Source organism: Hyla sarda, chromosome 2, assembly GCF_029499605.1.
Source record: "Hyla sarda isolate aHylSar1 chromosome 2, aHylSar1.hap1, whole genome shotgun sequence".
Lineage (NCBI taxonomy): Eukaryota > Metazoa > Chordata > Amphibia > Anura > Hylidae > Hyla > Hyla sarda.
Window position 1 is genome coordinate 2074429 of NC_079190.1, and position 24712 is coordinate 2099140.

A 24712-nucleotide genomic window follows, 5' to 3' on the forward strand; every position below is an offset into this window, starting at 1 on the left:
GAACGCCGCCGCCAGGGAGTGGAAGCCGCGTGAGGGAGTGATTGACCGGGCGAGGTTCCCCAGCGGACACAGAGAGCGCGGCGCGTGGAGGCGCACGGGTGAGGGGAACATTAGAAGGTGGGTGACTGCTATGAAACTGGGATAACCCAGGCTAATCGTACTGGAACCCCTTGCACACACACTCCTTGTACGCTGCGCCTGCATGGTGGAGGGGCCTTTTATAGTCGTGCCTCCGTTATGGCTCCGCCTAGAGGTGCGGGGGGCGGGGGAATTCACGCCCCTACACACAAACTCAGCTTTAAAGGATTCCCACGTGAAACAGAAAAAGTGCAGCACTACTTATCAATCCAACAGGAAGGGGGTGCCACCACCTATATATATATATATATATATATATATATATATATATATCAGTCTAGTCTCCTCTATTACACACATAATAGAATTAGATACAATGATTCATCAGACAGTATCACACATGATAGGATTAGATACAACAGTTCAGCAGACAGTATAACCGTTTTTGGTCTTCACTATCATGGCCGCCGCCTGTCCTGGAGACACTTCGTGGCCACGCCCCTAAACCAATCAGCGCGCGCATAATGGTTTGGCTCCGCCCCCTTATTATAATACAGTTTCCTTGATATGGGAGACGCACGCGGCTGCAGGAGGAGTGAAGTGTCCGGTGTCACAAGTCACCTGGAGCCGACGGAGGAGAGGACTGAATTATCATCGGGTGGAGAGGACTGAATTATATAAAGAGGTGGAGAGGACTGAATTATCATCGGGTGGAGAGGACTGAATTATATAAAGAGGTGGAGAGGACTGAATTATATAAAGAGGTGGAGAGGACTGAATTATCATCGGGTGGAGAGGACTGAATTATCATCGGGTGGAGAGGACTGAATTATCATCGGGTGGAGAGGACTGAATTATATAAACAGGAGGAGAGGACTGAATTATATAAAGAGGAGGAGAGGACTGAATTATATAAAGAGGAGGAGAGGACTGAATTATCATCGGGTGGAGAGGACTGAATTATATAAACAGGAGGAGAGGACTGAATTATATAAACAGGAGGAGAGGACTGAATTATCATCGGGTGGAGAGGACTGAATTATATAAACAGGAGGAGAGGACTGAATTATATAAACAGGAGGAGAGGACTGAATTATCATCGGGTGGAGAGGACTGAATTATATAAACAGGAGGAGAGGACTGAATTATATAAAGAGGAGGAGAGGACTGAATTATATAAAGAGGAGGAGAGGACTGAATTATATAAACAGGAGGAGAGGACTGAATTATCATCGGGTGGAGAGGACTGAATTATATAAACAGGAGGAGAGGACTGAATTATATAAACAGGAGGAGAGGACTGAATTATCATCGGGTGGAGAGGACTGAATTATATAAAGAGGAGGAGAGGACTGAATTATATAAACAGGAGGAGAGGACTGAATTATATAAACAGGAGGAGAGGACTGAATTATCATCGGGTGGAGAGGACTGAATTATATAAAGAGGAGGAGAGGACTGAATTATATAAACAGGAGGAGAGGACTGAATTATATAAACAGGAGGAGAGGACTGAATTATCATCGGGTGGAGAGGACTGAATTATATAAAGAGGTGGAGAGGACTGAATTATATAAACAGGAGGAGAGGACTGAATTATCATCGGGTGGAGAGGACTGAATTATATAAAGAGGAGGAGAGGACTGAATTATATAAACAGGAGGAGAGGACTGAATTATATAAACAGGAGGAGAGGACTGAATTATCATCGGGTGGAGAGGACTGAATTATATAAAGAGGTGGAGAGGACTGAATTATATAAACAGGAGGAGAGGACTGAATTATCATCGGGTGGAGAGGACTGAATTATATAAAGAGGAGGAGAGGACTGAATTATATAAAGAGGAGGAGAGGACTGAATTATAGAAACAGGAGGAGAGGACTGAATTATCATCGGGTGGAGAGGACTGTGTTATCATCGGGTGGAGAGGACTGAATTATCATCGGGTGGAGAGGACTGTGTTATCATCGGGTGGAGAGGACTGAATTATATAAACAGAAGGAGAGGACTGAATTATCATCGGGTGGAGAGGACTGAATTATATAAACAGAAGGAGAGGACTGAATTATCATCGGGTGGAGAGGACTGAATTATATAAACAGAAGGAGAGGACTGAATTATCATCGGGTGGAGAGGACTGAATTATATAAACAGGGGGAGAGGACTGAATTATCTTTTGTTCTGCAGGTAGAGCGGAGTGTGTGTTCCCACTATGGCGACGGTCCCGTGGTCTGATCGGGTCCTGGAGCTGGTCCTGAGGCTGAACAATCTGCAGCGTGCAGGTAGGTGGGATGTGGTGCGAGGTGCAGGTAGGTGGGATGTGGTGCGAGGTGCAGGTAGGTGGGATGTGGTGCGAGGTGCAGGTCACAGTCTGAGGTGCAGGTTGTTGTCTCGGTATAAGGTGCGGTGTGAGGTGCAGGTCATTGTCGGAGGTGTTGGTCGTAGTGTGAGGTGCAGGTCATTGTCGGAGGTGTTGATCTCAGTGTGAGGTGCAGGTCATTGTCGGAGGTGTTGATCTCAGTGTGAGGTGCAGGTCATTGTCGGAGCTGTTGGTCTCAGTGTGAGGTGCAGGTCATTGTCGGAGGTGTTGGTCGTAGTGTGAGGTGCAGGTCATTGTCGGAGGTGTTGGTCTCAGTGTGAGGTGCAGGTCATTGTCGGAGGTGTTGGTCGTAGTGTGAGGTGCAGGTCATTGTCGGAGGTGTTGGTCATAGTGTGAGGTGCAGGTCATTGTCGGAGGTGTTGGTCGTAGTGTGAGGTGCAGGTCATTGTCGGAGGTGTTGGTCTCAGTGTGAGGTGCAGGTCATTGTCGGAGGTGTTGGTCTCAGTGTGAGGTGCAGGTCATTGTCGGAGGTGTTGATCATAGTGTGAGGTGCAGGTCATTGTCGGAGGTGTTGGTCGCAGTGTGAGGTGCAGGTCATTGTCGGAGGTGTTGGTCGCAGTGTGAGGTGCAGGTCATTGTCGGAGGTGTTGGTCGCAGTGTGAGGTGCAGGTCATTGTCGGAGGTGTTGGTCGTAGTGTGAGGTGCAGGTCAATGTCGCAGTGTGAGGTGTTGGTCTCAGTGTGAGGTGCAGGTCATTGTCGGAGGTGTTGGTCGTAGTGTGAGGTGCAGGTCATTGTCGGAGGTGTTGGTCTCAGTGTGAGGTGCAGGTCATTGTCGGAGGTGTTGGTCGTAGTGTGAGGTGCAGGTCATTGTCGGAGGTGTTGGTCGTAGTGTGAGGTGCAGGTCATTGTCGGAGGTGTTGGTCTCAGTGTGAGGTGCAGATCATTGTCGGAGGTGTTGGTCTCAGTGTGAGGTGCAGGTCATTGTCGGAGGTGTTGGTCGTAGTGTGAGGTGCAGGTCATTGTCGGAGGTGTTGGTCGTAGTGTGAGGTGCAGGTCATTGTCGGAGGTGTTGGTCTCAGTGTGAGGTGCAGATCATTGTCGGAGGTGTTGGTCTCAGTGTGAGGTGCAGGTCATTGTCAGAGGTGTTGGTCGTAGTGTGAGGTGTTGGTCTCAGTGTGAGGTGCAGGTCATTGTCGGAGGTGTTTGTCGTAGTGTGAGGTGCAGGTCATTGTCGCGGTGTGAGGTGCTGGTCGTAGTGTGAGGTGCAGGTCATTGTCGGAGGTGTTTGTCGTAGTGTGAGGTGCAGGTCATTGTCGCGGTGTGAGGTGCTGGTCTCAGTGTGAGGTGCAGGTCTTTGTCGGAGGTGTTGGTCGTAGTGTGAGGTGCAGGTCATTGTCGGAGGTGTTGGTCTCAGTGTGAGGTGCAGGTCATTGTCGGAGGTGTTGGTCTCAGTGTGAGGTGCAGGTCATTGTCGGAGGTGTTGGTCTCAGTGTGAGGTGCAGGTCATTGTCGGAGGTGTTGGTCTCAGTGTGAGGTGCAGGTCATTGTCGGAGGTGTTGGTCTCAGTGTGAGGTGCAGGTCATTGTCGGAGGTGTTGGTCTCAGTGTGAGGTGCAGGTCATTGTCGGAGGTGTTGGTCTCAGTGTGAGGTGCAGGTCATTGTCGGAGGTGTTGGTCTCAGTGTGAGGTGCAGGTCATTGTCGGAGGTGTTGGTCTCAGTGTGAGGTGCAGGTCTTTGTCGGAGGTGTTGATCTCAGTGTGAGGTGCAGGTCATTGTCGGAGGTGTTGGTCGTAGTGTGAGGTGCAGGTCATTGTCGGAGGTGTTGGTCGTAGTGTGAGGTGCAGGTCATTGTCGGAGGTGTTGGTCTCAGTGTGAGGTGCAGGTCATTGTCGGAGGTGTTGATCTCAGTGTGAGGTGCAGGTCATTGTCGGAGGTGTTGGTCGTAGTGTGAGGTGCAGGTCATTGTCGGAGGTGTTGGTCTCAGTGTGAGGTGCAGGTCATTGTCGGAGGTGTTGGTCGTAGTGTGAGGTGCAGGTCATTGTCGGAGGTGTTGGTCGTAGTGTGAGGTGCAGGTCATTGTCGGAGGTGTTGGTCGTAGTGTGAGGTGCAGGTCAATGTCGCAGTGTGAGGTGTTGGTCTCAGTGTGAGGTGCAGGTCATTGTCGGAGGTGTTGGTCGTAGTGTGAGGTGCAGGTCATTGTCGGAGGTGTTGGTCGTAGTGTGAGGTGCAGGTCATTGTCGGAGGTGTTGGTCTCAGTGTGAGGTGCAGGTCATTGTCGGAGGTGTTGGTCGTAGTGTGAGGTGCAGGTCATTGTCGGAGGTGTTGGTCGTAGTGTGAGGTGCAGGTCATTGTCGGAGGTGTTGGTCGTAGTGTGAGGTGCAGGTCATTGTCGGAGGTGTTGGTCGTAGTGTGAGGTGCAGGTCATTGTCGGAGGTGTTGGTCTCAGTGTGAGGTGCAGGTCATTGTCGAAGGTGTTGGTCGTAGTGTGAGGTGCAGGTCATTGTCGGAGGTGTTGGTCATAGTGTGAGGTGCAGGTCATTGTCGGAGGTGTTGGTCGTAGTGTGAGGTGCAGGTCATTGTCGGAGGTGTTGGTCTCAGTGTGAGGTGCAGGTCATTGTCGGAGGTGTTGGTCGGAGGTGTTGGTCGTAGTGTGAGGTGCAGGTCATTGTCGGAGGTGTTGGTCGCAGTGTGAGGTGCAGGTCATTGTCGGAGGTGTTGGTCGCAGTGTGAGGTGCAGGTCATTGTCGGAGGTGTTGGTCTCAGTGTGAGGTGCAGGTCATTGTCGGAGGTGTTGGTCGGAGGTGTTGGTCGTAGTGTGAGGTGCAGGTCATTGTCGGAGGTGTTGGTCGCAGTGTGAGGTGCAGGTCATTGTCGGAGGTGTTGGTCGTAGTGTGAGGTGCAGGTCAATGTCGCAGTGTGAGGTGTTGGTCTCAGTGTGAGGTGCAGGTCATTGTCGGAGGTGTTGGTCGTAGTGTGAGGTGCAGGTCATTGTCGGAGGTGTTGGTCTCAGTGTGAGGTGCAGGTCATTGTCGGAGGTGTTGGTCGTAGTGTGAGGTGCAGGTCATTGTCGGAGGTGTTGGTCGTAGTGTGAGGTGCAGATCATTGTCGGAGGTGTTGGTCGTAGTGTGAGGTGCAGGTCATTGTCGGAGGTGTTGGTCTCAGTGTGAGGTGCAGATCATTGTCGGAGGTGTTGGTCTCAGTGTGAGGTGCAGGTCATTGTCGGAGGTGTTTGTCGTAGTGTGAGGTGCAGGTCATTGTCGGAGGTGTTGGTCGTAGTGTGAGGTGCAGGTCATTGTCGGAGGTGTTGGTCGTAGTGTGAGGTGCAGGTCATTGTCGGAGGTGTTGGTCTCAGTGTGAGGTGCAGATCATTGTCGGAGGTGTTGGTCGTAGTGTGAGGTGCAGGTCATTGTCGGAGGTGTTGGTCTCAGTGTGAGGTGCAGGTCATTGTCGGAGGTGTTGGTCGTAGTGTGAGGTGTTGGTCTCAGTGTGAGGTGCAGGTCATTGTCGGAGTTGTTGGTCTCAGTGTGAGGTGCAGGTCATTGTCGGAGGTGTTTGTCGTAGTATGAGGTGCAGGTCATTGTCGCGGTGTGAGGTGCTGGTCTCAGTGTGAGGTGCAGATCATTGTCGGAGGTGTTGGTCGTAGTGTGAGGTGCAGGTCATTGTCGGAGGTGTTGGTCTCAGTGTGAGGTGCAGGTCATTGTCGGAGGTGTTGGTCGTAGTGTGAGGTGCAGGTCATTGTCGGAGGTGTTGGTCTCAGTGTGAGGTGCAGGTCAATGTCGCAGTCGGAGGTGTTGGTCTCAGTGTGAGGTGCAGGTCATTGTCGGAGGTGTTGGTCGTAGTGTGAGGTGCAGGTCTTTGTCGGAGGTGTTGGTCGTAGTCTGAGGTGCAGATCATTGTCGGAGGTGTTGGTCGTGGTGTGAGGTGCAGGTCATTGTCGCGGTGTGAGGTGCTGGTCGTAGTGTGAGGTGCAGGTCATTGTCGGAGGTGTTGGTCGTGGTGTGAGGTGCAGGTCATTGTCGCGGTGTGAGGTGCTGGTCGTGGTGTGAGGTGCAGGTCATTGTCGCGGTGTGACGTGTTAGTCGTGGTGTGAACAGAGCCTCATGTGACTTCTTCTTCCGCAGGGTGTCTGCCGTTTTACATCCAGGGTCAGCGGGTGGGATGGGTGACGCCGGCGGTGGCGCAGGTCCTGGCGCAGAGTTCTGCCGTCTTCACGCTGTGTAAGGAGTCGGGGTCGCGACTGGAGCTGAGCGATGGTCTGCGCTGCCCCCTGGAGCGGACACGTGCGGTGCAGGAGGTGATGGAGTCCCTCAGAGGTCGGGACGTCTTCCCCTGTCTCCGGGAGTGGAGGGACGAGGTGAGGACATCCTGCCATGTGACTGCCCCGTGATTCTCCGCGCCATTGAGTATAACGAGTGTCCGATCATGAGTACTGTGTATAACGAGTGTGAGATCATGAGTACTGTGTATAACGAGTGTGAGATCATGAGTACTGTGTATAACGAGTGTGCGATCATGAGTACTGTGTATAACGAGTGTGCGATCATGAGTACTGTGTATAACGAGTGTGCGATCATGAGTACTGTGTATAACGAGTGTTTGATCATGAGTACTGTGTATAACGAGTGTGTGATCATGAGTACTGTGTATAACGAGTGTGCGATCATGAGTACTGTGTATAACGAGTGTGCGATCATGAGTACTGTGTATAACGAGTGTGCGATCATGAGTACTGTGTATAACGAGTGTGTGATCATGAGTACTGTGTATAACGAGTGTGCGGTCATGAGTACTGTGTATAACGAGTGTGCTGTCACAAGTACTGTGTATAACGAGTGTGAGATCACGAGTACTGTGTGTGACCATGTGACTGTGTTGCCCTCACTGTGACCCCTGACCTCTCACCCACAGCTCTACGAGGTGAAGGGTTTGTTCTCAGATCCTCCTCTCCTCAGCATGGAGCGAGCGGCGACACGTAAGTCCTCACAGGTTCCCTGAGCCCAGGAGCTTGCACTCTATTTCTACCCACTGTCTCTGTATCCCATATCATGTGGTGTCTCCCAACAGCTCTCCTCGGAGTTCCCCGCTATGGTGTCCATGTGAACGGCTTTCTACGCAGAGGCACCGATGTCTTTATGTGGATTGCCAGACGGTCACTGACGAAACCCAACTACCCTGGGAAACTGGACCATTTGGTGAGGAGTTTATGTATATGAGCAAGCGGGATGGTAGTGTTATCAGGGGTTATATATATATATATATATATGAGCAGGCGGGATGGCAGTGTTATCAGGGGTTATATATATATATATATATATATATGAGCAGGCGGGATGGTAGTGTTATCGGGTTATATATATATATATATATATATATATATATATATATATATATATATATATATATGAGCAGGCGGGATGGTAGTGTTATCAGGGGTTATATATATATGAGCAGGCGGGATGGTAGTGTTATCGGGGTTATATATATGAGCAGGCGGGATGGTAGTGTTATCAGGGGTTATATATATGAGCAGGCGGGATGGCAGTGTTATCGGGGTTATATATGAGCAGGCGGGATGGTAGTGTTATCAGGGGTTATATATGAGCAGGCGGGATGGCAGTGTTATCAGGGGTTATATATATGAGCAGGCGGGATGGTAGTGTTATCAGGGGTTATATATATATATGAGCAGGCGGGATGGTAGTGTTATCAGGGGTTATATATGAGCAGGCGGGATGGTAGTGTTATCAGGGGTTATATATGAGCAGGCGGGATGGTAGTGTTATCAGGGGTTATATATATATATGAGCAGGTGGGATGGTAGTGTTATCAGGGGTTATATATATATGAGCAGGCGGGATGGTAGTGTTATCAGGGGTTATATATATATATGAGCAGGTGGGATGGTAGTGTTATCAGGGGTTATATATGAGCAGGCGGGATGGTAGTGTTATCAGGGGTTATATATATATATGAGCAGGCGGGATGGTAGTGTTATCAGGGGGTTATATATATATGAGCAGGCGGGATGGTAGTGTTATCAGGGGTTATATATGAGCAGGCGGGATGGTAGTGTTATCAGGGGGTTATATATATGAGCAGGCGGGATGGTAGTGTTATCAGGGGGTTATATATATGAGCAGGCGGGATGGTAGTGTTATCAGGGGTTATATATGAGCAGGCGGGATGGCAGTGTTATCAGGGGTTATATATATGAGCAGGCGGGATGGTAGTGTTATCAGGGGGTTATATATATATATGAGTAGGCGGGATGGTAGTGTTATCAGGGGGTTATATATATGAGCAGGCGGGATGGTAGTGTTATCAGGGGTTATATATATGAGCAGGCGGGATGGTAGTGTTCTCAGGGGTTATATATATGAGTAGGCGGGATGGTAGTGTTATCAGGGGTTATATATATGAGCAGGCGGGATGGTAGTGTTATCAGGGGGTTATATATGAGCAGGCGGGATGGCAGTGTTATCAGGGGTTATATATATGAGCAGGCGGGATGGTAGTGTTATCAGGGGTTATATATATGAGCAGGCGGGATGGTAGTGTTATCAGGGGTTATATATATGAGCAGGCGGGATGGTAGTGTTATCAGGGGAAATAAATATATATATATATGAGAGCAGGCGGGATGGTAGTGTTATCAGGGGTTATATATATGAGCAGGCGGGATGGCAGTGTTATCAGGGGGTTATATATATATATATATATATGAGCAGGCGGGATGGTAGTGTTATCAGGGGTTATATATATGAGCGGGCGGGATGGCAGTGTTATCAGGGGGTTATATATATATATATATGAGCAGGCGGGATGGCAGTGTTATCAGGGGTTATATATATATATATATGAGCAGGCGGGATGGTAGTGTTATCAGGGGTTATATATATGAGCGGGCGGGATGGCAGTGTTATCAGGGGGTTATATATATATATATATATATATGAGCAGGCGGGATGGTAGTGTTATCAGGGGTTATATATGAGCAGGCGGGATGATAGTGTTATCAGGGGTTATATATGAGCAGGCGGGATGGTAGTGTTATCAGGGGTTATATATGAGCAGGCGGGATGATAGTGTTATCAGGGGTTATATATGAGCAGGCGGGATGGTAGTGTTATCAGGGGGTTATATATGAGCAGGCGGGATGGTAGTGTTATCGGGGTTATATATATGAGTAGGCGGGATGGTAGTGTTATCGGGGTTATATATATGAGCGGGCGGGATGGTAGTGTTATCAGGGGTTATATATATGAGCGGGCGGGATGGCAGTGTTATCAGGGGGTTATATATATATATATATATATATATATATATATATATATATATATATATATATATGAGCAGGCGGGATGGTAGTGTTATCAGGGGGTTATATATGAGCAGGCGGGATGGTAGTGTTATCAGGGGTTATATATATGAGCGGGCGGGATGGCAGTGTTATCAGGGGTTATATATATGAGAGCAGGCGGGATGGTAGTGTTATCGGGGTTATATATGAGCAGGCGGGATGGTAGTGTTATCGGGGTTATATATGAGCAGGCGGGATGGTAGTGTTATCGGGGTTATATATGAGCAGGCGGGATGGTAGTGTTATCGGGGTTATATATGAGCAGGCGGGATATGTCACATGATAACTAACACAGCTGCTGATTGGACAGAATATGTCTGTAGTATTTCAGGCTTCTCTTCTCTCTCAGGCAGCTGGAGGGATCTCTGCGGGGGATGGTGTTTGGGAGACCCTCCTGAAGGAGTGCACAGAGGAGGCCTGTATCCCAGAATCCATTGCTTCCAAAGCCAGACCTGCTGGGACTGTGAGGTGAGCTGTGGTTCAGTGGGCCGTGTAGGATAGTACCAGAGGGCACCACGTGTGCGGTGAGGAGGTCACAGAGCGGGTGCAGACATGGAGATCACTATCATTTATTTTAGTAAATGTAGAAATTATGTTGTATGGGGACAGAGTTGGTGTCCAGACTCCCATGGTGGTGCCCACTGCAGTGCTGCTCGACTCCCATGGTGCTGCTCCAGACTCCCATGGTGGTGCCCACTGCAGTGCTGCTCGACTCCCATGGTGCTGCTCCAGACTCCCATGGTGGTGCCCACTGCAGTGCTGCTCCAGACTCCCATGGTGGTGCCCACTGCAGTGCTGCTCGACTCCCATGGTGCTGCTCCAGACTCCCATGGTGGTGCCCACTGCAGTGCTGCTCCAGACTCCCATGGTGGTGCCCACTGCAGTGCTGCTCCAGACTCCCATGGTGGTGCCCACTGCAGTGCTGCTCGACTCCCATGGTGGTGCCCACTGCAGTGCTGCTCGACTCCCATGGTGCTGCTCCAGACTCCCATGGTGGTGCCCACTGCAGTGCTGCTCGACTCCCATGGCGCTGCCCATGCTCTATAGCTACAGACTCCCATGACTGTGCCCATACCCTGCCATTTCTGACTCCCATGAGTGCTCGTACTCTGCTGCTCTATAATCCCTTGGCAGTGCCCACAGCTCATTTTCACCACTTTTCCAGATTACACTTAAAGGGGTACTCCAGTGAAAACCTTTTTTCTTTTAAATCAACTGGTGGCAGAAAGTTAAACATATTTGTAAATTACTTCTGCTAAAAAATCTTAATCCTTCCAGTACTTATTAGCTGCTGTATACTACAGTGGAAATTCTTTTCTTTTTGGAATACTCTCTGATGACATCATGACCACAGTCCTCTCTGCTGACGTTATTATAATAATAATTACGCTTTATTTATTGTTGTCCTTAGTGGGATTTGAACCCAAGGCCCCAGCACTGCAAGGCAGCAGTGCTAACCACTGAGCCACCATGCTGCCCTTTGTCCATGCATAGCATATGTCATCAGAGTTCCAAAAAGAAAGGAATTTCCTCTGTAGCATTCAGCAGCTAATAAGTACTGGAAGGATTAAGATTTGTTAATAGAAAAAATTTACAAATATGTTTAACTTTCTGCTACCAGTTGATTTAAAAGAAAAAAGGTTTTCACCGGAGTACCCCTTTAAGGCCTGGGCTACATGATGGCAGCTTTTTCCCCTCCCAATCTGCTCCGTACTAACCTTGGCATCTCTCGCTGTGCCAGCACTTACCGGTGGGTGTGACTATAACATACGGTATCTTCATGTTCAGTCTATATCTTGTCCATGCCCGCTCCCTGGTAGTGACTATAGTGTACGGCAGGAAGACTCAACTGGCGGACAGCGGTTCAGATCCGTACCGTGGCCGCCAATCATCCGGCCCGCCCCCCAGATCTCCCCTCATTCCTTTGTATCGGTGTCTCTGTGTCACCCGCCTGGCACTTCTTTTGTGATCAGTCTGTGTGATTAGCGCTGCCGACATCATCTGCTCTGGCCACGCCACCGGTATTGCCACTGGTGCTTTATACAGCGGTGGCTTTTGGGAAGTAGGGTGGTGCGGCGCAGTGTAACGTGGCACGCATGTCTGTTCTTAGCCCCGCCTACATCTTCCATCATGCGCTGAATGAGGGGGGGGGGGAGTGAGTGAATGCCAGCCGGGTACATCGGTGTCCTGCCATAGTCGACCCGCGCTACATACCCTGCCACTGAAGGTGCTGATCTCCTGTCAGAAGGGGGGGGGAGAGAAGGGGCTCATCGATATCATTTATCGGTGGGGGGCACGGCGGCATCATTTATCGGGGGGGGGCACGGCGGCATCATTTATCGGGGGGGGGGGGGCACGGCAGCATCATTTATCGGGGGGGGGGGCACGGCGGCATCATTTATCGGTGGGAGGGCATGGCAGCATTATTTATCGGGGGGGGGCACGGCGGCGGCATCATTTATTGGCGTGGGGGGCACGGCCGCTCCCTGTGTTGACTATAGTGTACGGTATATCCATGTTATGTCTGTGGTGTTTATTCCGCTCCCTGTAGTGACTATAGTGTACGGTATATCCATGTTATGTCTATGTTGATGCCGCTCCCTGTAGTGACTATAGTGTACGGTATATCCATGTTATGTCTGTGGTGTTGATGCCGCTCCCTGTAGTGACTATAGTGTACGGTATATCCATGTTATGTCTGTGGTGTAGATGCCGCTCCCTGTAGTGACTATAGTGTACGGTATATCCATGTTATGTCTGTGGTGTTGATGCCGCTCTCTGTAGTGACTATAGTGTACGGTATATCCATGTTATGTCTATGTTGATGCCGCTCCCTGTAGTGACTATAGTGTACGGTATATCCATGTTATGTCTGTGGTGTTGATGCCGCTCCCTGTAGTGTCTATAGTGTACGGTATATCATGTTATGTCTGTGGTGTTGATGCCGCTCCCTGTAGTGACTATAGTGTACGGTATATCCATGTTATGTCTGGTGTTTATTCCGCTCCCTGTAGTGACTATAGTGTACGGTATATCCATGTTATGTCTATGTTGTTGATGCCGCTCCCTGTAGTGACTATAGTGTACGGTATATCCATGTTATGTCTGTTGATGCCGCTCCCTGTAGTGACTATAGTGTACGGTATATCCATGTTATGTCTGTGGTGTTGATGCCGCTCCCTGTAGTGTCTATAGTGTACGGTATATCCATGTTATGTCTGTGGTGTTGATGCCGCTCCCTGTAGTGTCCATAGTGTACGGTATATCCATGTTATGTCTGTGGTGTTCATGCCGCTCCCTGTAGTGACTATAGTGTACGGTATATCCATGTTATGTCTATGTTGTTGTTGCCGCTCCCTGTAGTGTCTATAGTGTACGGTATATCTATGTTATGTCTGTGGTGTTGATGCCGCTCCCTGTAGTGACTATAGTGTACGGTATATCCATGTTATGTCTGTGGTGTAGATGCCGCTCCCTGTAGTGACTATAGTGTACGGTATATCCATGTTATGTCCGTGGTGTTGATGCCGCTCCCTGTAGTGACTATAGTGTACGGTATATCCATGTTATGCCTGTGGTGTTTATTCCGCTCCCTGTAGTGACTATAGTGTACGGTATATCCATGTTATGTCTGTGGTGTTGATGCCGCTCCCTGTAGTGACTATAGTGTACGGTATATCCATGTTATGTCTATGTTGTTGTTGCCGCTCCCTGTAGTGTCTATAGTGTACGGTATATCTATGTTATGTCTGTGGTGTAGATGCCGCTCCCTGTAGTGACTATAGTGTACGGTATATCCATGTTATGTCCGTGGTGTAGATGCCGTTCCCTGTAGTGACTATAGTGTACGGTATATCCATGTTATGTCTGTGGTGTTGATGCCGCTCCCTGTAGTGACTATAGTGTACGGTATATCCATGTTATGTCTGTGGTGTTGATGCCGCTCCCTGTAGTGACTATAGTGTACGGTATATCCATGTTATGTCTGTGGTGTTGATGCCGCTCCCTGTAGTGACTATAGTGTACGGTATATCCATGTTATGTCTGTGGTGTTGATGCCGCTCCCTGTAGTGACTATAGTGTACGGTATATCATGTTATGTCTGTGGTGTTGATGCCGCTCCCTGTAGTGTCTATAGTGTACGGTATATCCATGTTATGTCTATGTTGTTGATGCCGCTCCCTGTAGTGACTATAGTGTACGGTATATCCATGTTATGTCTGTGTTGATGCCGCTCCCTGTAGTGTCTATAGTGTACGGTATATCCATGTTATGTCTATGTTTATGCCGCTCCCTGTAGTGACTATAGTGTACGGTATATCCATGTTATGTCTGTGGTGTTGATGCCGCTCCCTGTAGTGACTATAGTGTACGGTATATCATGTTATGTCCGTGGTGTTGATGCCGCTCCCTGTAGTGACTATAGTGTACGGTATATCCATGTTATGTCTGTGTTGATGCCGCTCCCTGTAGTGACTATAGTGTACGGTATATCATGTTATGTCCGTGGTGTTGATGCCGCTCCCTGTAGTGACTATAGTGTACGGTATATCCATGTTATGTCCGTGGTGTTGATGCCGCTCCCTGTAGTGACTATAGTGTACGGTATATCCATGTTATGTCTGTGGTGTAGATGCCGCTCCCTGTAGTGACTATAGTGTACGGTATATCCATGTTATGTCCGTGGTGTTGATGCCGCTCCCTGTAGTGACTATAGTGTACGGTATATCCATGTTATGTCCGTGGTGTTGATGCCGCTCCCTGTAGTGACTATAGTGTACGGTATATCCATGTTATGTACGTGGTGTTGATGCCGCTCCCTGTAGTGACTATAGTGTACGGTATATCCATGTTATGTCCGTGGTGTTGATGCCGCTCCCTGTAGTGTCCATAGTGTACGGTATATCCATGTTATGTCTGTGGTGTTGATGCCGCTCCCTGTAGTGTCTATAGTGTACGGTATATCCATGTTATGTCTGTGGTGTTGATGCCGCTCCCTGTAGTGACTATAGTGTACGGTATATCCATGTTATGTCTGTGGTGTTGATGCCGCTCCCTGTAGTGACTATAGTGTACGGTATATCCATGTTATGTCTGTGGTGTAGATGCTGCTCCCTGTAGTGACTATAGTGTACGGTATATCCATGTTATGTCTGTGGTGTTGATGCCGCTCCCTGTAGTGACTATAGTGTACGGTATATCCATGTTATGTCCGTGGTGTTGATGCCGCTCCCTGTAGTGACTATAGTGTACGGTATATCCATGTTATGTCTATGTTGATGCCGCTCCCTGTAGTGACTATAGTGTACGGTATATCCATGTTATGTCTGGTGTTGATGCCGCTCTCTGTAGTGACTATAGTGTACGGTATATCCATGTTATGTCTTTGGTGTTGATGCCGCTCCCTGTAGTGTCTATAGTGTACGGTATATCTATGTTATGTCCGTGGTGTTGATGCCGCTCCCTGTAGTGACTATAGTGTACGGTATATCCATGTTATGTCTATGTTGTTGATGCCGCTCCCTGTAGTGTCTATAGTGTACGGTATATCCATGTTACGTCTGATGCCCGCTCCCTCTGCCCTTACAGCTATGCCTATCAGCAGGACGGTGCCGTGTACCTGGAGTGCCAGTTTGTTTATGACCTGGAGGTCCCGGAGTCCTTCCAGCCTCGTGTAGGGGATGGAGAGGTGCAGGAGTTTTATCTGTGGCCCCTGGAGAAGGTGGGTAACACACAGGAGCCCCTCAGGGTCAGAGGTCAGGACAATCCTCCATGTGACAGGTAATTCTCCTGCCCTACAGGTGACGGATGCCATCGCCACCCAGGAGTTCAAACCCAACTGCGCCCTGGTGGTGCTGGACTTCCTCATGCGGAGAGGACACATCCGGCCAGACACAGGTCAGTCAGGAGTTAGTGTATTAAAGGGGTACTCCGGAGGAAACTTATTTTTTAATTAACTGGTGCCAGAAAGTTGAACAGATTTGTAATTTATTTATTACATCTTTATCCTTCCAGTACTTTCTACCAGCTGTATGCTATGGAGGAAATTTTTTTTTCTGTCTTGTCCACAGTGCTCTCTGCAGACACCTGCTGCCCATATCAGGAACTGTCCAGAGCAGGAGAAAATCCCCATAGCAAAACTAGCGGGAGCGACCCACTGGCAGAGCGGCCCCAATGCCTCTCAAACCAGTCTATAGGCCGCACCCTATGCTAGGGACGTTAGGGACCCACTCTGGATAGGTGGCCTTGACGTGGCGAGTGGGCTTGTACTTTTTGATAAAAAATGTATAATAACAACCTGTTAGTTTTTGATATTATGCTGAGAAGCAATCAGATCATTATACAAGATTGTAGATGTGCGCTGTGTCTGTATTCTACTCGAATTAATTTACTATTATGTTGAACATTCTGGCACTAGTAAAAAGTTTTCCACTGGAGTACCCCCTTTAACCCCCTGTCTGCTGGGGCTTAGATATTGGTTCATTATCTCCTTTCTCTTAGAAAAATTTTACACCAAGTTTGTGGAGAATCTGCATGGACCGCTGTGATGTCAAACAACAATCTGCTGCCGCGATGTTACATGACCGTACTCCTGAATGGATGCCGCGATGTCACGTGACTGCGCCCCCGATCTGATGCTGCGATGTTACATGACTGTACTCCTGAATGGATGCCGCGATGTCACGTGACTGCGCCCCCGATCTGATGCTGCGATGTTACATGACCGTACTCCTGAATGGATGCCGCGATGTCACGTGACTGCGCCCCCGATCTGATGCTGCGATGTTACATGACCGTAGTCCTGAATGGATGCTGCGATGTCACGTGACTGCGCCCCCGATCTGATGCTGCGATGTTACATGACCGTACTCCTGAATGGATGCCGCGATGTCACGTGACTGCGCCCCCGATCTGATGCTGCGATGTTACATGACCGTACTCCTGAATGGATGTCACGTGACTGCGCCCCCGATCTGATGCTGCGATGTTACATGACCGTACTCCTGAATGGATGCCGCGATGTCACGTGACTGCGCCCCCGATCTGATGCTGTGATGTCACGTGACTGCGCCCCCGATCTGATGCTGCGATGTTACATGACCGTAGTCCTGAATGGATGCTGCGATGTCACGTGACTGCGCCCCCGATCTGATGCTGCGATGTTACATGACCGTACTCCTGAATGGATGCCGCGATGTCACGTGACTGCGCCCCCGATCTGATGCTGCGATGTTACATGACCGTACTCCTGAATGGATGTCACGTGACTGCGCCCCCGATCTGATGCTGCGATGTTACATGAACGTACTCCTGAATGGATGCTGCGATGTCACGTGACTGCACCCCCGATCTGATGCTGTGATGTCACGTGACTGCGCCCCCGATCTGATGCTGCGATGTTACATGACCGTACTCCTGAATAGATGCTGTGATGTCACGTGACTGCGCCCCCGATCTGATGCTGCGATGTTACATGACCGTACTCCTGAATAGATGCCGTGATGTCACGTGACTGCGCCCCCGATCTGATGCTGTGATGTCACGTGACTGCGCCCCCGATCTGATGCTGCGATGTTACATGACCGTACTCCTGAATAGATGCCGCGATGTCACGCGACTGCCCTGCCCTGCCCCCCCCCATCTGATGCTGTCCTGTCACGCGACTGCCCCCCCATCTGATGCTGTCCTGTCACGTGACTGCCCCCCATCTGATACTGTCATGTCACGTGACTGCCCCCCCTGATCTGACTGACAATTCTGCCCCCTGCTGCCCAGTCTTATTTCTGGCCTTATCAGTAATTCCCATCCAGGGTGACTCCAGCTTTTGCAAAACTACAACTCCCAGCATGCCCGGACAGCCTTCGGCTGTCCGGGCATGCTGGGAGTTGTAGTTTTGAAACAGCAGGAGACCTGCTGTTTGAAAAACTGACACACCAGAGCTAAATTTCTTTCAAAAACAGCACCACCCCCTATTCTCAGGTTGTGTGTGGTACTACAGCTCAGTTCCATTGAAGCGAATGGAGACAGTTTGCAATGCAGCTCACAACCCGAAGACAAGGGTGGCGCTGTTTTTTTGGGAAGAAATTAGGGAGCCTAACGTGAACAGAGTGTTAGAGGCGCACGCTGAGCAGGGAATGCTGGGAGATTTCATCCCTGCAGCCTCATCCATCTGAATAAATGTGACGGTCAGAATTTTATGAAAACATCTCAATATATTTCTTCATTCACATCCACTACAGACACACAGCACAGATTCTATATACAGCGGCACAGCGCCCCCCCCCCCTCCAACATGGCGGCCAGAGGAGAGGCTCAGGGGTCCTCCCAGGACAGTCACATAGGTGGGAACCCTAACATGCGTATCCAGGCAGGGGTAGCTTTAGAGTCACCCAAAGTCCACAGCGCCCCCACTAGGTGAAGTAATGCGGCTTCTTGACGTTGATGCCGTATTCTGCCAGAGCCGGGGACAGGTCCTCCATGGTCAGCGTGTACTTCTTATCCTGCGAGGGGACGGCAGAGTTATTATACAGCACTGAGGAATTCTGGGAGATCCCAACTGCATCTAACAGTCCAGATCATCACCCCCCCCCCCCCAGCATCCAAGCACAAGGGGGCGCTCTATATCATCCATTTTTTTTTATTTAACTGTTTATTGTTTTATCAATAGAAGAACATTTTTAATACAGTAAAAAAAGGGAGAAAAGGGGAAATACCCAATGGAAACAAGGGTAAGAGAGAAAAATATATCATCCATTTTTAAAGGGGTGCTCCGCTGGAAATTTTATTTAGTTTTTTTTAAATTAACCGGTGCCAGAACATTAAACATTTATAAATTATTTCTATTAAAAATTAATCCTTCCAATACTAAGCTGCTGTATGCTCCAGAGGAAGTTTTTTTTTTTTCTTCAATAACTTTATTTCAGCATATCAATTACATCAATTCCTCTATAGACTCATCTGTTGTATTTCTTTTTACCATTCTCCTCAGTATTAACATTCTTGACATCCCGAAGATCTTTCCTATGACATTATTTCTCATCTCCCTTAAAGGGGTACTCCGGTGAAAACCTTTTTTTTTTTTTAAATCAACTGGTGGCAGAAAGTTAAACATATTTGTAAATTACTTCTATTAAAAAAAATCTTAATCCTTCATGTACTTATTAGCTGCTAAATACTGCAGAGGAAATTCTTTTCTTTTTGGAATGCTCTCTGATGACATCACGAGCACAGTTCTCTCTGCTGACGTTATTATAATAATAACTCTTTATTTATTGTTGTCCTTAGTAGGATTTGAACCCAAGTCCCCAACACTGCAAGGCAGCAGTGCTAACCACTGAGCCACCATGCTGCCCTTAGCATACATCTGCTATGCATGGACAGAGATGTCAGCAGAGAGCACTGTGCTCGTGATGTCATCAGTGTTCCAAAAAGAAAGGAATTTCCTCTGTAGCATTCAGCAGCTAATAAGTACTGGAAGGATTAAGATTTTTTAATTTAAGTAATTTACAAATATGTTTAACTTTCTGCCACCATTTGATTTAAAAGAAAAAAAAAAGGTTTTCACCAGAGTACCCCTTTAATCCTATGCCCAGAATCATGGTTTTAACCTCAAAATGTATTTTATCCCCCAAATTTCTTCTCAGCTATTTTATACACTTCGTTCCAAAAATTATCTATCTAAGGACATCCCCAGGCCATAGGTATAAGATCCACCTCTTCATTTTGACTGAAATCTTTTTCCTATGTTCTATAAAAACCTGGATGTATATGGAATCCTATGAGCCAATTTTATCATAGAAATTATAGGATTCTTATTTAGAGATGAAGTTCTTTACTCTTTTGAATTTCCTTTCTGTCTGACCACAGTGCTCTCTGCTGCCTCTTCTGTCCATGTCAGGAACTGTCCAGAGCTGGACAGGATTTCTGTGGGGATTGTCAGAGGTGTCAGCAGAGAGCACTGTGGTCAGACAGAAAGGAAATTCAAAAAGAGTAAAGAACTTCCTGTGGAGGAAATAGAAGCTGATAAGTACTGGAAGGATTAAGATTTTTTTTTTTTTAAATAGAAGTAATTTACAAATATGCTTGACTTTCTGGTACCATTTGATAGATAAAAAATAACAAAAATATATAAAAAGGTTTCCAGTGGAGTACCCCTTTAAAGTTCTATTCAGTCTAGACCAGTGGTCTACATACTGTGGACCTCCAGCTGTTGCCAAACTACAACTTCCAGCATGCCCAGACAGCCGTTGGCTGTCTGGGCATGCTGGGAGTTGAAGTTTGGCAACAGCAGGAGGTCCAGAGTTTGGAGAGCACTGGTCTAGACGATCTGCTGCGAGTTAAGCAGAATGTTTCACCCGCACTGACACATTGTAACAAACTATCAGCACAGGAGAGTGTTGTGTACACTGGAGCGGGGTGTATGTAGGAATGCACAATCACTATCCATAGATCACTCACCTTGCTCTTGCTGCGGGAGCTCCCGGACGCGGTGCCCTTCATCTTGCAGTGCTGAAGAGCGTCATTCGCAATGTCCGAGATGAACTTCTGAGCCGCCAGGGAGATGAGACGAATGCTGAGGAGAGAAGAGGGAGGGGTCAGTGACCTCTAATAACTCCTCCCCCTTGACAGTGACAGTCCTCATAACTCCTCCCCCCTGACAGTGACATCAGCAGTCATAACTCCTCCCTCTGACAGTGACATCAGTCATCACTCCTCCCCGACATCAGCAGTCATAACTCCTCCCCCTGACAGTGACATCAGTCATCATAACTTTTCCCCCTGACAGTGACATCAGTCATCATAACTCCTCCCCCTGACAGTGACATCAGTCATCATAACTTTTCCCCCTGACAGTGACATCAGTCATCACTCCTCCCCGACATCAGCAGTCCTAACTCCTCCCTCTGACAGTGACATCAGTCATCACTCCTCCCCGACATCAGCAGTCATAACTCCTTCCCCTGACAGTGACATCAGCAGTCATCATAACTCCTCCCCCCTGACAGTGACATCAGCTGTCATAACTCCTCCCCCTCTGACAGTGACATCAGCAGTCATCCCCCAGATAACTCCTCCGACAACAATCCTCGGATAACTCCTCCTCCTCCTCCAGGACATCAGTCCTCCCCAAATAACACCTCCTCACAGGGACACAGTCAGTCCTCATAACTGCTCCCCCTCAGCAGTCCTCGGATAACCCCTCCCTTCACTGTGTTAACAGCAGTCCTCCAAAGATAACTCCTCACTAACATCCCCCAACCTGATGCTGTGATGTCACATGACTGTGCCCCCCCCCGATCTGATGCTGTAATGTCACATGACTTAACATTTGTTGGTTTCCTACCATGTAACCTTATACCCCCTCCCTTCCGATCAGTTTAATGTGGGTAAGCAGTGCTATATACCCCTAACTCATAGGGGGTGCTGCAGAGCACAGAATGAATCTGATGTAATGACTATCACTGTGACAATCCTGCCCCCTACTGCCTAGTCCAGGGATGTGGAAATCCTATCGGCCAACGCCCGGGACATATAGTTCCGGGCACATGATTTTTTCATAGATTTAGCCCTTTTTTTTCTTTTAATGCCGGTGTGAGATGCAGGAGCGGATGCAGACTTGTATAGGATGAAAGTCTGCACCTCACACCGGCGCTCAGGGTGTATGGATTAGGCTCCAAGCTGATTTTAGTAGCCGGGTGCCGCCGCTAATAGCCCGGCAATCGGTGCGGCCAGCTATTAACCCATCAGATCGCCACTGTCAAAGTTGACAGCGGTGTCTAAAGGGATCTTCTAACCATCCCTGGTGGTCTAGCGGGGTGGATCGCCCGCCCCCCCCCCGCAGCGCAAATAATGGGGGGGGGGCGCGCGATCCCCTGTGGAGGTAGCCGGAGGGCTTACCTCTGCATTCATGGCTGCCCCCATAGATCTGCATTTGATTAAGCCTGCCTTGAGCAGGCTCAACCAAATGAAAACAGATCAATGGAGTTCAATAGAACTGCATTTATCTATTAGGAGGAATCATTTAGATTCCTCTTACAAAGTGTATTTAAAAAAAAGAAAGTTTAATAAAAGTAAAAAAAAAAAAAAAACATTAATCGTTTCCATACTAAAAGTTCATATCACCCCCTTTTCCATATAAATATAAACATATTTGGTATTGGCACATGCTTAATTGACCGAACTATTAAATAATATGTTCTATCCCGTACGGTAAATGGCATTAACATAGAAAAAAAATCACAGAATTACGTTTTTATGTTTATAGCATCATATCCCAGAAAAAAAAAAAATGAAGTAAAGAAGTGTCCAAAAAGTCCATACCAAAATGATACAGATACAAACAGCAGATTACGGCCCAAAAAATTAGCCCTCATAAAGCCCAGTATACGGAAAAATTAAATTATAGGGGTCAGGGATTTAAAAAAAAAAAAAAATAAATAAATTTATTAAAACGTGACGGAAACTAAACAAGTTTGGTATTGGTGTAATCAGGCGACCTAAAGTATCAAATATGTAAGTTTGACCACAAGGTGAATGGCGAAAAAAGAAAACCCAAAATTTGTATTATTTTTTTCTATTTCATCTCACAAATAATTTGTTTTGTTCCAGAGTATAAATTATGGAAAAATGAAAGGTGTCATTACAAAGTAGACTTGGCCCCGCAAAAAACAAGCCTCATGAGTCTGTAGATGGAAAAATAAGTGTCATGGCCATTAAAGGGCGAAGAGGAAAAAACATAAGTGCAGAAACTAATAAAGACCTTATTTATGTATTATTGGGGATGAAATTATTTTATCTACCAGGACAAGTGGATTTTCCTGAGGAACAAGTAGATTGTGTTCTGGTTTAGTCCCTTGGACAAGTAGTTTTTTTTTTTATTTCCACATCCCTGAAGTCTCGGATAACCCCTCCCCTCAGTGACCTCAGGAGTCCTCCGATTACCCCTCCCCTCAGTGACCTCAGCAGTCCTCGGATAACCCCTCCCCTCAGTGACCTCAGCAGTCCTCGGATAACCCCTCCCCCTCAGTGACCTCAGCAGTCCTCGGATAACCCCTCCCCTCAGTGACCTCAGCAGTCCTCGGATAACCCCTCCCCCTCGGTGACCTCAGCAGTCCTCGGATAACCCCTCCCCTCAGTGACCTCAGCAGTCCTCGGATAACCCCTCCCACTCAGTGACCTCAGCAGTGCTCGGATAACCCCTCCCCTCAGTGACCTCAGCAGTCCTCGGATAACCCCTCCCCTCGGTGACCTCAGCAGTCCTCGGATAACCCCTCCCCTCGGTGACCTCAGCAGTCCTCGGATTACCTCTCCCCCCTCAGTGACCTCAGCAGTCCTCGGATAACCCCTCCTCCTCAGTGACCTCAGCAGTCCTCTGATTACCCCTCCCCCTCAGTGACCTCAGCAGTCCTCTGATTACCCCTCCCCCTCAGTGACCTCAGCAGTGCTGCCAATATAACTCCTCCCCTTCACTGTCATCAGTCCTCACCAGTTAACCCCTCCCCCTCATCAGCCATCCTACCTAGATAACCTAGTGCAGCGTTTCCCAACCAGGGGGTCTCCAACTCTCAGCATTCCCAGATAGCCTTTTGCTGGGAGTTGTAGTTCTCTAAGAACTGGAGGTGCCCTGGATGGGAAACAATGACCTAGTGACTGATCATCCGCTCCTCCAGATACTCACATCCTGGGGTCAGAGGCCTCGAATCCGGCGCGGTTCAGATAATAACCGGTGACCGCGTCTGGAATCTGTAACAGAAGAAAAATCAGGTTATTACTGATCTGTTATCTCTGCCGATGCCTCCAGGGGGCGCTGCACACTGATGTGCTTCATCCTCCAGTGCACCGGCATGTGATGGCAAAGCATCATGGGACATGTAACCAGACAGAATCTGGTGGGGCTGTGTATTGGACACAATATGGAGACCCCTGCAGCCTTAACTACAACTCCCAGCAAGTCACTTACCGTTGGTGTATAATCCTCCAGCTGCATCAGGAAATCCACCAGGGGGGTGCTGGAGATCACCGGCTTTATGTCCCCATTGGTCACTCCTGGGGGCAGGTAGACGCCATTGGACAAGGAACTCTCAGCGGGAGCGGTGGCCGAGGCGGCCAACACCGGAACTGGGGAAAGAGACGGAACAATGAGCGGAGACTGCAAAATAATATACCCCCCTCCCCTCTATACACCCCGACCACAGTCCCCCCCCCCCTTAAATACTGACTACAGTCCCCCCCTCCCCTCTATACACCCCGACCACAGTCCCCCCCCCCTCCCCTATATACTGACTACAGTTATATACAAGTTGTATACTGGTTACAGCCATATACACACACATATATATATATATATACATATATACACACATACACACTGTTTACTGACTACAAACATATATACACTGTTAAAAATGTTATTTAACCCCTTAAAGCAGTGTTTTCCAAACAGGGAGCCTCGGAATTTTACAAAACTACAATCCCCAGCATGCCCGGAAAGACAAAGGTAGTCAGGGCTTGCTGGGAGTTGAACTTTCACAGCAGCTGGAGGCACCTATTTGAGAAACATTACCTTAAGGGGTTAAATACTAGATAATACATTTCCTTCCTCAGCCCCCGTCAGTCTCACCGCTCGCCCGCCGCTCTCCAGGGTCTCTCCCGGGCAGTCCGGCTCCGGTGGTGGCGGTCGGTGCGGGCCCCGGCTTGGGTATATTGGCCGGGCTGGCCTTGTTCTCGGTGATGGGCCCCAGAGGCGCCAGTTGTCCGGACAGAGGAGACTCCTGCACCGGCTCCGTCCCGCTCATCTTCTTCCTCCTCTTCTTCTCACTTTACAGCCTACTTCCGGTCTGCAGCGGAAATGCTTAATGCGTACACGTGACGTCATGACGCTACGCCCGCTATAAGACGTAAAACGACGGCCATATTGCTCCACCCGGAAGTGCTGCTGCAGGCCCCTGCAG

The 24712-nt window shown here is 48.6% G+C and overlaps 2 protein-coding genes across 8 annotated transcripts; one reads left to right on the plus strand and one right to left on the minus strand.

Moving 5' to 3' along the window:
* On the plus strand, nt 1-17965 carry LOC130358167 (uncharacterized). 7 transcript variants are annotated; one of them, XM_056561023.1, is made up of 9 exons: nt 1-117; nt 2267-2361; nt 6523-6755; nt 7310-7373; nt 7466-7593; nt 10111-10229; nt 15351-15483; nt 15563-15659; nt 16263-17965. In XM_056561023.1, the coding sequence occupies exons 2-9, from the start codon at nt 2292-2294 to the stop codon at nt 16307-16309; spliced, it is 891 nt and encodes a 296-aa protein (XP_056416998.1). In that variant the 5' UTR covers nt 1-117; nt 2267-2291; the 3' UTR covers nt 16310-17965. The 7 variants fall into 7 exon arrangements, with proteins under 7 accessions (XP_056416998.1, XP_056417000.1, XP_056416997.1 ...); XM_056561025.1 differs by lacking the exon at nt 1-117 and adding an exon at nt 709-763; XM_056561022.1 differs by lacking the exon at nt 1-117 and adding an exon at nt 862-941 and having other exon boundaries at nt 2264-2361.
* TAF10 (TATA-box binding protein associated factor 10) lies at nt 17955-24708 on the minus strand. The gene is made up of 5 exons (XM_056561027.1): nt 24382-24708; nt 23722-23879; nt 23440-23504; nt 20220-20334; nt 17955-18262 (listed from the first exon to the last, which is right to left on the minus strand). The coding sequence occupies exons 1-5, from the start codon at nt 24554-24556 to the stop codon at nt 18173-18175; spliced, it is 603 nt and encodes a 200-aa protein (XP_056417002.1). The 5' UTR covers nt 24557-24708; the 3' UTR covers nt 17955-18172.
* Between the last annotated feature and the right edge of the window lie 4 nt (nt 24709-24712).

What these genes read in the sequence shown, in the direction of transcription:
- LOC130358167 (XM_056561023.1), top strand. Translation starts at nt 2,292, where the DNA reads ATGGCGACGGTCCCGTGGTCTGATCGGGTCCTGGAGCTGGTCCTGAGG. An exon ending in GAACAATCTGCAGCGTGCAG is followed by an intron (nt 2,362 to 6,522) that starts GTAGGTGGGATG and finishes CTTCTTCCGCAG; the next exon opens with GGTGTCTGCCGTTTTACATC. An exon ending in ATCTGTGGCCCCTGGAGAAG is followed by an intron (nt 15,484 to 15,562) that starts GTGGGTAACACA and finishes CCTGCCCTACAG; the next exon opens with GTGACGGATGCCATCGCCAC.
- TAF10 (XM_056561027.1), bottom strand. Translation starts at nt 24,556, where the DNA reads ATGAGCGGGACGGAGCCGGTGCAGGAGTCTCCTCTGTCCGGACAACTG. An exon ending in TGGAGGATTATACACCAACG is followed by an intron (nt 23,505 to 23,721) that starts GTAAGTGACTTG and finishes CTTCTGTTACAG; the next exon opens with ATTCCAGACGCGGTCACCGG. An exon ending in GCTCCCGCAGCAAGAGCAAG is followed by an intron (nt 18,263 to 20,219) that starts GTGAGTGATCTA and finishes GTCCCCTCGCAG; the next exon opens with GATAAGAAGTACACGCTGAC.